We start from the raw sequence: 16,119 nt of genomic DNA, 5'->3' as shown, positions 1-16,119 counted from the left end.
TTATTTACTCTTTGGGGGCCCAGTACCCAGTCCCAAATAAATACATGGAGACTTATTCTTACTTATGAATGCCTGGCCTTAGCTTACCTTATTTCTAGCTGGCTTTTTGTAACTTAAATTATCCTGACTATCTTTTGCCTCTGGGTTTTTAACCTTTCTCTATTCTCTATTCCTTTTTTTCCCTTCTTACTCCAAGGCTGGTTATGTAGCTGGGTGGCTGGCCCCTGGTGTCCTCTCTCCTTCTCCTTTCCTCACTCTTACCTTTCCTCTATTCTTCTATTTATTCTCTCTGCCTGCCAGCCCCATGTAGACAAATTGCTAAAGGGTTTTATTAATAATTAAAAAAAAAACGGAGCCAGATATCAGGGTTAAAACCTGAGAGATCAGAGGAATAGGAAAAGCCACAGTTAACCTCACCTCACCAACTCCTCAGCTTCCAAAGAGACCTACTTCCTGTCTACCCACGCCTATATGCCTTTCTGTTGTGCTATATCATTTGCTCTCTCCGTCCAGCTACATCACTTCCTCTTCCTGCCCAGTTCCATCACTTCCTGTCTGTCTGTACAGACCTCCAGACCTTTATGGTTACCTAGTGTTGGAATTTAAGGCATGTGCCACCACTGCTGGCTCTGTTCCCAGTGTGGCCTTGAACTCACAGAAATCCAGACAGATTCCCTGCCTCCCGAGTGATAGGATTAAAGGCGTGTGCCACCATTGCCTGACTTCCATGTTTAATATAGTGGCTGGCTTTTTCCTCTGATCCTCAGATACATTTTATTGGGGGACACAGATAAAATATCACCACAGCCCCACCTATCCTTTCTCCTGCCTCACTCTCAGCCGCTCATCTCTTTATTAGAACATCAGGTGTTTTAGGCAGGCACAGTAATGCGGCTGTCACAGAGTTAAACAAATGCAACATGAAAGAATACAATACATCTTTGTGTCATTATGTTGTGCCCAGATTGTGACCCCTAGAGAGACCACCAAAGACGAGCATGCCGGAATGCAAAAGCAAGGTTTAATTCTGGATATCCAAAAGCAATACAAGCCTAGGCAGGGACTTCGTCCAGTACATCCAACGCAGTGGAGGCTGGAGGAAGCGCCCACCTGTCTGCAAGCTCAGTTTTTAAAGGGAAAAGTCACAAGGTTACATCATTTAGGGGTGCTAGTACAGGTACAATTCTGATTGGCTCGCTTCTAGGGACTTCTAGAAATTACTTCTAAGGGAGTGGTTGCCCACTACCATTTCTCATTGGCTGCCCTCAGGTGGGGGCATTTCTGTGGTCAGTTACCCTGGAAACCAGGGAGAGGACATTCCATAGTCTGGCAGGCATTACCTCGTGACTATCTTGTGACTCTGTACTTTTACACTTCCTGGTTTCTGGAATCTGAACTGATTGGTTTCAGTAACTAATGGCCTATTCCCAAAAGGAGAAATCTTAGGCCTTAGTTTTTGGGTGAAAGCATTTGTCTTATTTCTAAGATGGCTCATTTTGGTCTCATAATTAAACAATTATTCCATAGCATGAAGGAATGTAACACATCTCTAACTAATATTTTACAACAGCAGGTGTGGTGGTGTGTCCAGTGTTTGGGAGGCAGAGGCAGGTGGATCTCTGTGTGTTCCAGGCCAGCCAGGGCTACGTAGTAAGGCCCTGTCTCAAAACAAGAACATATATGGAGTAGGAAATATATGGAAGAGAAAAACCAAGACAGGGAGAAATGGAGTTATCTTGTTTGCCATTTGTTTAACGTCAACTTTAACGTCGACTTCCCTAATCTGATCCCTGCCTCTGCCCCCACCAGCTGTCCCTTGTCCATGTCACCGTCTCAGGAACTACCCTCAACCTTGTCCTAGACCGTTTCTCCCAGCGACCTTTCCAGTTCCACAGCCTGCCCTCCTGCCCTACCAAGGTCTCACCAGTCAGCTCCTGAGCTGGGCACCAGCCTCATCCACCCGGCCTCCCATAGCCTCCCTGCTGGGGTCTGAGGACTCCCTTCTGGAAGTTCACCTTTTGTTGTGGAATGTTACTTTAACTGTGTAAAGGGCTCGTTACATTTGTTTCCCCTGCTTCTGCTAAGGATGCAAAGACATGTTACATTTGTTTGATTAAATAAAATTAACCTGGGGCCAGGAGGCTGGGTCAGCCACTAGCTGACAGGGAGTGGAAGGAAGGAATTAAGTGTAGTGAGGGTTCTTTAGTGGGGGCTGAACAGAAGGATGGCTCCTTTTTCTGGAGACAGGAGCAAGGAGAGAAGCTTAGCTATTTACTCCTCAGCCTGTCTGAGCGAGCAGGGTTTCACTGCAACCTCTGAATCCCGAGTTCTAGAGAAGGACAGAGATGTAGATACAGTTTCCTTTAGTGCCTGAGGGAGCAGAATTCCCGCCTGGCTGTGGCTGGTGTGGCCGAACTGCTGCCCTAGCTGTGCCGTTACCATTGCCGGGTGGCACAGCAGTTGCTTAAGGTGCCAGGCACTGTATTGAATGAAAAACAACACTTGGCACTCCCATGTGTGTGCGGCCACATGGACGAAGGGGTCACGCCAGCCAGATCTGCTGCCCTTACCATCTGGGGCTCTCCGTGGAGCAGTCAGCCGCCGCTTACCCAGAGAAGGGAACAGAATTGGTGAGAGACCTGGGAAATCCTTTAGGAGAGTAGGAGAGAATTAAATAATATTGAGAAGAATTTTTTCCTCCATGTTAAGAATGGGAAACATAACAATTCAGGGTGCCAGAACCTCGTCTACTGCTGCCTTAGAAGGCTTGGAATAAGAAGCAGAATATGGGAAGATAAGTGATTTAACTGACACTGGTGTAATAACTATTATCAGGACTGATACTGATAATAAGTACTATCAGTATGGTAATTAGTATCTTATCAATAACAGTCATAGTGGTTTTTTTGTGCTAAATAATGACAAATTAATTAGTAGGATGTGCAGGCCTTGGAAAGACATACTAATAAAAAAAAGAAAAATGGTCAGGAATTTAGAGCAGAACACACTGTACCATTGTATTATGAACCTGGAGAGGAACGGCCTAAGGTTATTAGAACACCAACTTTAATATATCTAGTTACTGTTCAACAATAACCACCAGATGATATGTATCTCCAAGGCTATGCAGAAGTTAATTAGAATCCTGTAGATATGTGAGACTTAAAGAGATTTAATGAAGCAGATAGATTGCACAGTGCTTTATTGACTTTAAAAATTTTTAAATGCTAATGAAAAAGGAACAACATCTGCGGAGAGACATTGGATAGTAGAAAAAAATTGATGAATTAAATCAACCTATATATTTTAAAGATGTGTTAAACTCAGAATGGAAACCAGGATATGTGTATGTTGAGGAAGAGGTTTTGCTTTTATTTTTTTATTATTTATTTATTTATTTATTTATTTTTGGTTTTTCGAGACAGGGTTTCTCTGTGTAGCTTTGCGCCTTTCCTGGAACTCACTTGGTAGCCCAGGCTGGCCTCGAACTCACAGAGATATGCCTGCCTCTGCCTCCCGAGTGCTGGGATTAAAGGCGTGCGCCGCCACCACCGCCCGGCTAAGGTTTTGCTTTTATTTCCACAGGAGAAGAAAAGTTATGGATACCATCAAGAGTGATAAAGATTTTAACAGGAGAGCCTTCTTGATCATGAGAAGAGATAGTTGAAGAATAAAATTGGCCAACAGGATAAAATTTCATAAGTCTTCCCAAATATTTGTTTCTGTTGTTCTTTACAAATATAAAAGGCAAAATGGTCTTTCTTAGTTTCAATTCAATTAAAATTTAAAGCTGATTTTGGAGTTGGATCATGGCTCTCATCTTCTCTAAACCCAAGCATGCTTGTTAAAAGAAAATACAAAATCTCTGTTTCATGTCAGAAGAGCCACCTGGTATGGGACAGAGGAAAACCAAAATTAAGGGACTTTTCTATTGCCACTAATCTCATAATCCTTTGTTTTTTTTGTTTTTTTTTTTTACTATTTAAAACTTTTTATAAGGTATAAATATTAGCTCTAAATTTATAAGACTATTCTGCTTATGACATTTAAAATGTTTTAAGTTTTCAGCAGTGAACTGTAACCATTCATAACAGTGACCTTTGAAGTCTCTTATAGATGATGGGCCCCACAACGACGATTCCATAGGGATTGTGGTAACACCCTTATAAGGGGACAAACACCACCCCAAGCTCAGGATCAGACTACAAACTGCTCAGGACAACTCCAAAGCTGCTAGCTGAGGGGGTCCAGCCTCACAGACTACTCCAGCCAGGACTTCAGACAAGCCCTGCACTTTCCCATTACACAGAGACTGAACAACAAATGCTACAGCTAGCTCTCCCAGAACTTCACCAATATCTCAGTTTTCTCAGAGTTCCCTAAAGATATCATTGCCCAAGACAGCAGGAATTAATTTTCAGAACATGATGCCCATAGTTCCAAGAGGAGGGGTGAATGGTATTTGGTCATTTGGTGGGTTATGGATGTTTGTCATCATTTAGGGGGGCTCTTTAGTAATTGTTACTGGTATTGGTAAGGAAGGAAACTATACAAGGGAGATTATATTTGAGGATCTTGTTTAGAAAAAAGGGGGTAATATAGGAATGATGAGATGGAATGGTAGATTATTGAATCTGTTTTAAACTCAAAAACAACTATTAATCTCAAATATTTTGTGTTGGTATGACTTTTTGTATATTGACACAAATTTAAGGTTTTTGTTTTAACATAATTTATATATGTTTCTACTCTTTTTAAAGGATTTTTGAATATTGATATAAATTTAAGGTTATTTTCATTATAACATATTGTATATATGTTTCTATCTTGTTTACGGTATTGTATCTATGCAGTTCATTTAAAAATATAAGGCAAAGTTTTGTTTTTAAAAGCTATTATTATAAACTATTTAGAATAATCAAGAAACACAGGTTAGTAGTTAGTCATCTATAACAATCAAATTTGTAAATATGTTAGGCATGCATTCAAGATTATACATGGATATATTTTAGGTAGATAAATGGTCTTCAAACACTTCAAAGACCTATTGAATATGCATTTTAAATGTTTAGGGTTTTTCATGACAATGAGACATGTCTGCTCCTGGCAGCACCAATTTACTTCATAAAAGGAAGATGGGCATCAACGAAACTCTGTATTGAGTTTTCTTTCAAAATGGCAAGGCTAGCCATTTGGACAAGAAACTGCTCTTGCTTGGACTGCTGACAATAAGCTGTGCAGACTGGACCAGTGAGACACAGGAAAAAGACTGTTGAACTTTGCCAAGACAAAGCAGGACAGTCCTTCGAGATTCCTGCTTCACAGAAGAGTCTGCCAGACATTCTGCAGGACACAGAGGAAAGTGACTGACAACCTTTGCCAATTCAAGGCTGAACAATCCTTCAAATTTCCTGCTTCACTGAAAAATCTGCCAGATATTTTAGGCTTGTAGGCTGAAGATGTTGAAGATGCCCCAATGTTGCAGAGGAACTTTGGGTGACTGTCCAGGTAGTCAGACATCTCTGTCACTTCTAGAGTTTTGGAAGTTGCTTGCAATGCAGTTCCTGTTTACTTTGATGGAGTTGAAGACTAGTTATAATTGCAGTTTTTCTTAGTTATGATAGAAAGTAAATTAGGCATAACACTTTGGATTCACTAAGAGAGGATAGCTAATGGAGTATTTTCTTTAAATCTGCCAGACACAAGTGGACTGAACCTTGTGAATGTAATCCTTACTTGATAATTGTTCTTATTGTATACAGTCTTACTATGTCTAAGTTAAAACCCTTTCTTTTTATTTAGACAAAAAGGGGGAAATGTTGTGGGATATTATTTTAACCATGTAAAGATGTGTTACATTTGTTTCTGCTGCTTTCGTTAATGGTGCAAAGACATGTTACATTTGTTTGATTAAATAAAATTAACCTGAGGTCAGGAGGCTGGGTCAGCAACTAGCTGACAGGAAGTGATAGGAAGGAATTAAGTGTAGTGGGGGTCCTTTAGTGAGGGCTGAGTGAAAGGACGCTCCTTTCTCGGGAGAAGTTTAGCTATTTACTCTTCAGCCTCTCTGAGCGAGCAGAGTTTCACGGCAACCTTTGAATCCTGAGTTCTAAAGACGGTTTCTATGGAACTGCTACCTTTAGCTGCAGGGCTGCAATGCTAGTTGGGACAGCAGTTGCTGAAGGTGCAGCCACTGTGTTGAAAGCAAAACAACAACCATTCTCACACAGAAGCTTTCTATGTGAAGACTCAGGTCTGACACCACTCATTCCCCTGCTCAAAGCCTTCCACGGCTCTCCAGTGTCTAGTTCAAATTTTCTAGCCTGCATTCAGTGCCTTTACAATCTGGATCTTACCCTATCCATACATCTCCTCTATGCCTTATAACACACACACACACACACACACACACACACACACACACACACACACACCTTGGGAAATCTTTCCACATTCTCACACGCCTATCAGCATGTTCCTATTTCCGAACACCCAAGGTCAACGATTAAAATCCCTGAGTCTACCCTGTCAGCTTCTCTAGGGTTCCATCAGTGGGTGGGGGAGGGGCCCAGCCTGGCACCCCACCCCCCATTCTAGCCTAGGACTCAGGTCTCTAACAACAGAATCAAAGCCACTCAGCAACGCTGGAATCCATTCAGGGGGGCCTGAGCCCCCTCATCCCAAGCCAGGAGGGCTTTGGGGGGAGGGGTGTAGCCCCTGGTAGACTCATTGTGTGGCCAAGAGGGTCAAGGGGTGCCAGGGAGGCAGGGGCTAGCCTCATCGGGAGAGACACGAGTGTGGTTATCTTTCCCCCGCTAGGAGGACTGAAAGACCATCATCAGGGTGGGACGTCTAGGCAGCCAAGCAAGTGGTTCAGGGGGAAGGGCAGAGTAGTGACTGGCAGCCAGGGCACCATGGCCACCATCCAGTCAGAGACTGACTGTTACGACATCATTGAGGTCCTGGGCAAGGGCACCTTCGGAGAGGTGGCTAAGGGCTGGCGTCGGAGTACAGGTGAGATGGTGGCCATCAAGATCCTGAAGAATGACGCGTACCGAAGCCGCATCATCAAGAATGAGCTGAAGCTGCTAAGATGTGTACGAGGCCTGGATCCCGATGAGGCCCACGTCATCCGCTTTCTTGAGTTCTTCCACGATGCCCTCAAGTTCTACTTGGTCTTTGAGCTCCTGGAGCAAAACCTTTTTGAGTTCCAGAAAGAGAACAACTTCGCACCTCTTCCTGCCCGGCACATCCGCACTGTCACGCTGCAGGTGCTAAGAGCACTGGCCCGGCTCAAGGAGCTGGCCATCATCCACGCTGACCTCAAGCCTGAAAACATCATGTTAGTGGACCAGACCCGCTGCCCCTTCCGGGTAAAGGTGAGTGAGGCTGCCTGGGAAACAGCTTTGCTCAACCCTGCCTGGGATGCTCTGCCAACATGTGGGGCTCCCTGGTCAGTCCCACGATGTGGCTCTGAGGTGTCCCTGATTCCCCAGCTGCCTGTCCTTGCTGCTGTCTGGCAGTCTTCCATATCCCATCCCAATTCTTTTGTTTTGTTGTTGTTTGTTTTTGTTTTTAAGACAGGGTCTCATGGCACAGGCTGGCCTTGAACTCGCTGTGTAGCTGAGGATGACTTGAATTCATGACCTACCTGCCTCTACTACCCAAGTGCTAGGATTATTGATTGGTATGTGTCACTACAGCCAGCTCATTTTGTTGGGTTTTGTTTTTTGGAGACAGGGTCTCATGTAGTCCAGGCTGGTCTGAATTTCAAGTGGGTCCCTCCTCCCAAGTATCTGAATTACAGGTATCCACCACCATGCCTGGCTTCTCCATTTCATTTCTGAGGTCCTCTCTGTCAAAGACTGGAGGTCTTCTGTGTTTCTCCTCCAGGCCCTGAAGTCTCCCCAACCCTGTTCCATCCGGCTTCCCTCCTCTGGCTCAGGTCAGGGCTGACACTCTAGTGGGGGAGACAGTACTCGGGGCAAGGAGTAAAATGTGTCATGGGAGTGAGAAGACAGAGCAGGAGGGGAAGGATGTGGGGTATTGCTCAGGTGTGGGATGGGGTGGAGGTTGAAATTTGTAAGAGGTGGTCAGGGAGGTGGCACCTGAATGAGTCTTGAGGGTTGGAGAGGGCCATGAAGAAGGGAGAGGTTCCAGGTAGAAGGAACAGCCAGCAGAAAGGCCCTGAGTGGAAGCGTGTGGTGTTGAAGTATTCTAGCAACACAGGGGAGTTCTGTGGAGCTGAAGGAGAAGGAATGGGGTGAAGAGGGAGGAAATGAGGTAAAAGAGGCAGGGGCGGGGTTTTGCAGGGCCTCATAGGCCCAGTCAAACTGGTTTTACTTTTATTTATGTTTATTTATTTGCTTGTTTATTTATTAATTTTTGATACAAGGTCTCACAAGGTATCCCTGGCTGGCCTTGAACTTGCTATGTAGACCAGGCAGACTTCAAACTCATGGAAGAGTCTCCTGCCTCTGCCCCCCAAACAATGGGGTCAAAGGCACACACCGGCATGCTGGGCTCGTAGATGAATTCAGAGCAGGAGGGCCTGCTCTGACTTAGGCGTTCATTTTTTGGGGGGAAGTAAGATCAAGAAGCCAGGTAGCGTGACCCAAGTAGGAGACGCAGGTAACAAGAGGTAGATGGGATATGTGTGGATTCTGAGCAGATTTGGAGCTAGAGACAACAGAATTCATTGGTGGGTTTCACAGTGTGAGGGAGGCAGGTTTCAGAGATACTTGGATGGCAAAGTGCCCGTTGAATGAGGACCTCAGTTCAGGTACCACTTCTACCACTCTCTACCTTATATCTTGTCTCGAAATATAAGGTAGAGAGTGGTAGAAGAAGGCTAACTTCTGACACGTGTGTGCATATGCACGCAAACATGTACACACACACTCACAGCTAAGAAAAAGAAGGGCCAGTAAGCCGGCTCACCCAGTAAAGGTGCTTGCTTGCCGCTAAGCCTAAGGACTTGAGTTCAATGCCCAGGACCCATATGGTCAAAGCAGAGAACTGACTCCCAAAAGGTGTCTGCTGACCTCTACACATTGCATTTGCACCCCCTGCCCAAATTAATTAAGTTTCAAAGAGAAAATGTGTGAGGGAGAGCTGGGCATGGGGGCAGATATCTATAGTTCTAGCACTGCTGAGGAAGAGGTAGAGGGATTAGAAGTCCAGGGTTGTCTTTGGCTGTGTGGCAAGTTCAAGGCCAGTCTACACTATTTGAGATTCTGTCTTTAAAAAAAAAAAAAGCGTGAGAGAGGAAGATGCGATTCAACTTGGACCAGAGCCTGTGGGCTTAGGCAACTGCAAGCTAGGTGGCTCTAGCCTCTGCTCTTGACCCTGGGTGGGCCCGAGCTGTGGTCTCCTCTTCTCCTGCAGAGCCTCTGTGGCTCACCCACCTACTCAGATATCCCTCTCTGCCTCCTCCGTAAGAGCTCAGGCTCCTCTGCCTGCTCATTTGTCATCAAGAGCCTGGTGATGACTGAGCAGTCAGCACCCAAGGGCGGGGCTGGACCAAAGCTGCCTCCACTGGATCCTTGGCCTCGCCCAGCACCCCACTGAATGTCAGAGACACAGAGACGGGAAGAGATGGGTATTTCTGCCCTGAGGGATGGAAGGACAGAAGAAGAGATCTTTGTCGATCTAGCAGGGCTCACACAGCATCTGGGGGTCACTGGCACCCCTACAGTGTTTTCAGAATGAAGGGACCCCACAAACTCAATGCCCAGTGTCTCTCAAGCTCTCGGGGATTCTGAGTCCTGACTAGTAATTATTCATGATCAGCCTTGTGTGCAGGGAGGATGAGGGGTGAAACCAGCAGAGCGCCATCTGGTGGCGAGGGGGAGAGATGAAGGCTCCTGCCCACAGCCCATGGCATGCTGAGGGCCTTCTGGGTGCTGACAGTGCCTGAAGATGATAGAGGGACTTGGCTTTCAGGGTGGTTCCCTCCCAGTCTATAACACAGAAATGAAGACAGAGACACTGGGAGACAAGCGGTTAGCTGTGAAGAGGCAGCTGGGGGGAGAGAGAGAGAGAGAGAGAGAGAGAGAGAGAGAGAGAGAGAGAGAGAGAGAGAGACCGAGACCGAGACCGAGACCCAGAGAGGAGCTAGACCTGGTAATGCAGGCCTGTAATCCTAGTTCCTTAAGGCTGCTGAAGCAGGGTTATCATGAATTCAAGACCTGCCTCAGGAACTCAGAGCAGCCTCTGTATAAATGCCAAAGGCCCAATGTGCTGGTACATGTGGAAGCTGGAGGGTCAGGAGTTCAAAGCCACCCTAGACTACATAGTGGGTATGGGAGACACAAAACCCTATCTCAAAGATCAAACACTATGCCTGGCAGGGTAGTGCATGCCTTTAATTCCAGCACTCAGGGGCCAGAGGCAGGTGGATCTCTGTGAGTTAAGGCCAGCCCGGTCTACAGAGCGAGATCCAGGACAGCCAAGGATATGTCGAGAGACCCTGTCTCAAACCAACAAAACAAAACCTGAACACTGATCTAGGTTTTTAAATTAGTTAATTAATTAGGTTAATTAACTAACTAAATACATTTTTAAAAGGTCCAGAAGCTGGCTAAAGAGAGGCTCAGTGGTTAAATGGCCAGACTGCTCTTGCAGAGGACCCATGTTAGGTTCCCAGTACCATATTGGACAGCCCACAACTACCTGTAACTCCAGCTCCAGAGGCATCTGATTCATCTGGCCCCAGTAGATTCCAAGGGCGCGCGCACACACACACACACACACACACACACACACACACACACACACACAAGACTAGGATAAGAAATAAAACTAAAATCTCTTACGGGGGCTGGAGAGACGACTCAGCGGTTAAGAGCACTTGACTGTTCTTCCAGAGGTCCTGAGTTCAAGTCTTAGCAACCACATGGTGGCTCACAACCACTTGTAATGGGATCAGATTCCTTCTTTCAGTGTGCACGAAGACAGAACACTCATATACATAAAATACATGAATAGATAAATCTTAAAAAGAAAAACAATTATAAAAAAAGGTTGGGAGCCTAGCTCAGTAGTAGAATATTTACCTAATATACATGATACCTTAAGTTCAATCTCCGGTACCATGGAACACAGATACTCAAAAATACTGATTGGTCTAAAACACCCACTTGTTTATCGTTCACTCTTTCCTGGGCCCTACAATGTGCCAGGCACTGTTCCAGACCTCTAGAGACACAGCCTTGAATGAAATACAAAGCTCTTGTTCTTGTGGGACTGGAATTTTATTTTTTAATTTAATTCATTTATTTTGTTTTTTTGAGACGGTCTCTCTGTATAGCCCTGGCTGGCCTGGAACTCACTCTGTAGACCAGATTGGCCTCGAACTCACAGCTCCTCCTTCCTCTGTCCCCCAAGTGCTGGGACTAAAGGTGTGCACCACCACCACCACCACAAGGCTAATTGAGTTTACAGGTGAGTGCCTGTGCATGTATTATGGCATTCCAGGAGAGGGCTTTGATTCCCTTGGAAATAGGGTTACAGACAGGTGTGAGCTGCCATGTGGGTGTTGGGAACCGAACCTGCGTCCTCTGCAGAGCAGCCAGTGCTCTTAACCACTGAGCCATCTCTCCAGTGGGTTAAATGCTTGCTGTACAGAAGCAGAAGATCCTAAATTCAGATCCCCAGCACCATTAGCTCTGGGCTTGGGTTTATAATAGCAGGACTGAGGGGTTGTAAGGGAAGACAAGAGGGTCCTAAGAGCTCAGTGGCCTGGCAGTCCTGCCAAAATAGTGAGTTTCCGGTTCAGTGAGAGACCCTGTCTTAAAAAATAAGGGAGAGTGGTAGAAAACGCCTGACATCAACCTTTCTCCCCTACATGTGCACACACGGGTGATGACACCCACCCACGTACGCATGTGCCCCACCCCACATACAAGTGAAATATGGGGTATGTGAAGTATTAAAATATGGTAGCTGGGAGCTAGGCTTGGCTATGCACGCTTATAATCTCAGACCTTGGGAAGTAGGGAGTGGAGAACAGGAGTTCAAGGTCATCTTGGGCTACATAACCAGTTTGAAGCCAGCCTGGGATACCTGAGACCCTGTCTCAAAACTAACCAATGAAGGGCAGGGGATATGGGAGAATATGTGCCTACTATATACATGGCTCTGCACTGCAGGTTGGGGGTCCCCAACTATTATAGGCCCCAGTTCAAGCACAGAGAATCAGAGACACAGAATCAGACCTAACATCTAACCCAGAAGCAACAGCTAGAGGACAGAGACAGGGACATTCATAAGAAAGGAATCTCGAAGGCACAGAACTAGACAGATCCAGGAGAAATGCAGGGATGAGTCCCAGGAGGGGCCAGGGTCTGGTCACCCCCACCACTCCACCAGCCCACCCACCCTGTGTTCCATGCCCTCCACAGGTGATTGACTTCGGCTCGGCCAGCATATTCAGCGAGGTGCGCTATGTGAAGGAGCCATACATCCAGTCCCGCTTCTACAGGGCCCCAGAGATCCTGCTGGGGCTGCCCTTCTGTGAGAAGGTGGACGTGTGGTCTCTGGGCTGCGTCATGGCCGAGCTCCACCTGGGCTGGCCTCTCTACCCGGGCAATAACGAGTATGACCAGGTGCGCTACATCTGTGAGACGCAGGGCTTGCCCAAGCCCCACCTGCTGCACGCCGCCCGCAAGGCTCACCACTTCTTCAAGCGGAACCCCCACCCTGATGCCACCAACCCCTGGCAGCTGAAGTCCTCCGCCGACTACCTGGCTGAGACCAAGGTATGAAGAAGGGGACAGGCAGGGTGAAGACAATCTGGGCTGGCAGTGGGGGAGCTGCTGCTCTATTAAGAACAGTCTAGGTTAGACCCTGGGGGAGGACCAGAAATTTGGGAGTTAGCTGTCAGACCTGGCTGGTAAAACAAATCTGGTGGGCCAGCAAATCTGAAGGTCACAGCCATGTCTCTGGGTCGGACTGGAGGTCTAGGTGAAGTGTGGAGCCTGAGTTAATGGACAGGAGGACCAAAGAGCAGAAGTGCATATCCTCCTTATGGCAGGAGAGCTATGGATGAGAAACCCAGGATCTGGTATGAGGGGCCAGACTGGGCAGCCCACGCAGCAGGAGACGTGGGCAGACGTCAGGGGGCTCCTGCTTGGCTCCCACAGCAGGTGATTTTTGGAACCCTGAGTCTAGACACATCTCCACCTGGCATCCCCCTGCCCCACCAGGTTCGCCCACTGGAACGCCGCAAGTACATGCTCAAGTCCTTGGACCAGATTGAGACAGTGAATGGTGGCGGGGCTGTGAATCGGCTGAGCTTCCCAGACCGGGAGGCGCTGGCCGAGCATGCCGACCTCAAGAGCATGGTGGAGCTGATCAAACGCATGCTAACGTGGGAGTCTCACGAGCGCATCAGCCCCAGCGCGGCCCTGCGCCACCCCTTCGTGTCCATGCAGCAGCTGCGTAGCGCCCACGAGGCCACCCGCTACTACCAGCTGTCTCTCCGCGGCTGCCGTCTGTCCCTGCAGGTCGATGGCAAACCGCCCCCGCCTGTCTTAGAGGATGGGCCTCCCTACTACCGCCTGGCCGAGGAGGAGGACACCGCAGGCCTGGGGGGCATGGCGGGCATGGCGGGCATGGCAGGCAGCGGGTCCTTCTTCAGGGAGGAGAAGGCTCCAGGAATGCAGAGGGCCATCGACCAGCTTGATGACCTGAGTCTTCAGGAGGCCCGACGGGGGCTGTGGAGCGACACACGGTCCGACGCGGTCTCTGACATGCTGGCCCCACTCAAAGTAGCGAATACCGGCCATCGAGTCCCCGATTCAGGCCCGGAGCCTATCCTGGCTTTCTATGGCAGCCGCTTGACCGGCCGCCACAAGGCCCGCAAGGCTCCCGCGGGCTCCAAATCTGACTCCAATTTCAGTAACCTTATCCGGCTAAGTCAGGCCTCCCCAGAGGATGCTGTGTCCTGTCGGGGCAGTGGCTGGGAGGAAGGAGAAGGCCGTGGGGCCTCCACAGAGCCATCTATCATCTCACAACGGGAAGGAGATGGGCCCAGCATCAAAGACAGGACCATGGACACTGAGGTAAGCAGGGCGCACAGACTGGCACCCAGCCTGGGTCTTGGCCTCCCCTAGAGCTTAATCTATGGTGGTACACAGGCAATAGGGCCATGGTTCCTACAGCGGTAGCTTTCTGTCACCTCACATCCAGGCCCTAAGGTTCAGTAAACACTGACTTCCTACAGAAGGAAACAAGGTTCACATTAGCATCCTCAGGACAGATCAAGGCTTATATACTAACTCTAAGGCTGGGACGGAAAACAGCCACCTAGTGACGGGCCTGTTAAGAAATGGGCAAGGTGCTGGGTGGTGTGGCACATTAGCTGTAATCCCAGGAAGTAGAAACAGGAGGGTCACCTCAAGGTCGAGTTTAGTTTGGGCTCCATAATAACACCCTACCTCACAAAACAAACACGAAACCCTCCTCCTTGCCAATGGGGCTGGAGATTTAGTTTTGCAGTAGAATCCCTGCCTAGTATCCACCAGTGAGGACTGGGGACTCTCTCTCCTTCAGTGGCAGGTAGAGTGCTTACCTACAATCCAATGTGAGGGACTGGGGCTAGAATTTAGCACTAGAGCATTTGCCTAGAATTCCCCGGTGAGGGGCTGGAGGTGTGGCCCAGAGGTGGAGCCCCTGCCTAGCATGAGCCTGGTCTGCCCTGGCTCCTATCCCTAATACTGCACTGTGAGAAAGCCTGCACAGGAAGTGAGGGCCTTCATGCCTGCTTACTCCTTCCAGTAGACAGGTACACACCGCAGCAGACACCCACACTTCTTGCTGATGTTCCTCTTTCTCCCCTCTACAGAGGTCAGGCCCTGAGCTCTTCGATCCAAGCAGCTGTCCTGGAGAGTGGCTGAATGAGCCAGAATGGACCCTAGAGGGCATCCGGGGGTCTCGAGCTCAAGGGCTCCCCGCCCGCCATCCCCACCCACATGGGCCACCCAGGACCACCAGTTTTCTGCAGCATGTTGGAGGGCACCACTGATGGGGACCCCATCCCGATTGTTTTCTGGGGTCTGAGCTAGCTGGGCTGGCATTCCCTCTTGCTTTGAAATGGCTCCTTAGAGCCATCCTTTGAACCCACAGATTATTCTTACAGAAAAATAGCTATCCAGAATATTCCTATTCCCTGCCCCTGGCAACATGCCTATATCCCACCTTAAATGTTGGAGGCCTTTAGTGTCTGGCCTGAGGCTCTGAGGCCAGTGAGTCAGGAAGAGGACTACACCTCACTGGCCAGGACCGTGCCTGGGCCCACTTGCCTCTGTGTATTTCAATAAATAACTGTTCCAAACCCTGCTCCTGCCTGGTACCACTGCGTGAACCTGTACTACCCACGCGGAGCCCCGCTGGCACCCACGGTCTGCCTCTGCCAGGCTGTGACTGACTGGCTGAGGCCAAAGGCCCAGCTACTATGGCACTGGAAGAGAAAAGCTGTGCTGGGCACAGTAACCTGTTATTCCCTAAATAAACTAAATTAAACTTGGCATGGTGGAGAGGGTTTGTAATTCTAAGTACCCAGGAGACTGAGGCAGGAGGAGAATTACAATTACAAGTTCAAGACCAGTCTGGGCTTACAGTGAGACCTTGTCTTAAAAATAAAAAGGTTGGTGGGGGGGAGAGAGCCAAGGGCTTGGCCTCTTGGGAATCTACCCTCAGAATGTTCTCTGTTGGACACAAGTCCATCTGAGTTTGCAAGCACCACTGACTAGTCCTCTGTATCTGTGATAGGCTTGGCATGCTCGCTCGCTCGCTCGCTCGCTCACGCTCAGGACATGCTAAGTGGAAACGCACTGGTGGGAATAAATTCTGACCTGGCACATGCTCTGTTGTTCAGATCTTCCGGTCTCTCTGTGCCCCCCACCCCCCTACACAATGGCATTTAGCAGTAGTTCTTCCTACATTGCCCTGGAACATGCTCAGTACAACACATGCTGGTTATATGCATGCCCAGCCCATGCCTGCCAGTGTGGTCACACGCCGCATGCCCAGCCCACGCCGGCCTTGTGTGCATTGCATGCTGAGATGCCTCCATTAGAAGGTCCGGGCCACCTGTCCCCTAACCAACGAGCCATC

The 16,119-nt window shown here is 48.3% G+C and overlaps 1 protein-coding gene across 1 annotated transcript; it reads left to right on the top strand.

Annotated features, from left to right (window-relative positions):
• The first annotated feature begins 6,621 nt into the window (after positions 1–6,621).
• On the top strand, positions 6,622–15,343 carry Hipk4 (homeodomain interacting protein kinase 4). The gene is made up of 4 exons (XM_028855064.2): positions 6,622–7,379; positions 12,405–12,761; positions 13,209–14,066; positions 14,849–15,343. Exons 1-4 carry the CDS (start codon positions 6,915–6,917, stop codon positions 15,026–15,028), a joined length of 1,860 nt encoding a protein of 619 aa, XP_028710897.1. The 5' UTR covers positions 6,622–6,914; the 3' UTR covers positions 15,029–15,343.
• Positions 15,344–16,119: the final 776 nt, after the last annotated feature.

Source organism: Peromyscus leucopus, chromosome 1 (assembly GCF_004664715.2).
Source record: "Peromyscus leucopus breed LL Stock chromosome 1, UCI_PerLeu_2.1, whole genome shotgun sequence".
NCBI lineage: Eukaryota > Metazoa > Chordata > Mammalia > Rodentia > Cricetidae > Peromyscus > Peromyscus leucopus.
The sequence above is the reverse complement of the archived record's forward strand: the minus strand, read 5'-3'. Positions and strand labels throughout refer to the sequence as shown.

Excerpts from the sequence above, each read along its gene's own strand:
- Hipk4 (XM_028855064.2), top strand. The coding sequence starts at position 6,915 with ATGGCCACCATCCAGTCAGAGACTGACTGTTACGACATCATTGAGGTC. Across the intron at positions 12,762-13,208 it reads ACTACCTGGCTGAGACCAAG|GTTCGCCCACTGGAACGCCG; the intron begins GTATGAAGAAGG and ends CTGCCCCACCAG. Across the intron at positions 14,067-14,848 it reads ACAGGACCATGGACACTGAG|AGGTCAGGCCCTGAGCTCTT; the intron begins GTAAGCAGGGCG and ends TCCCCTCTACAG.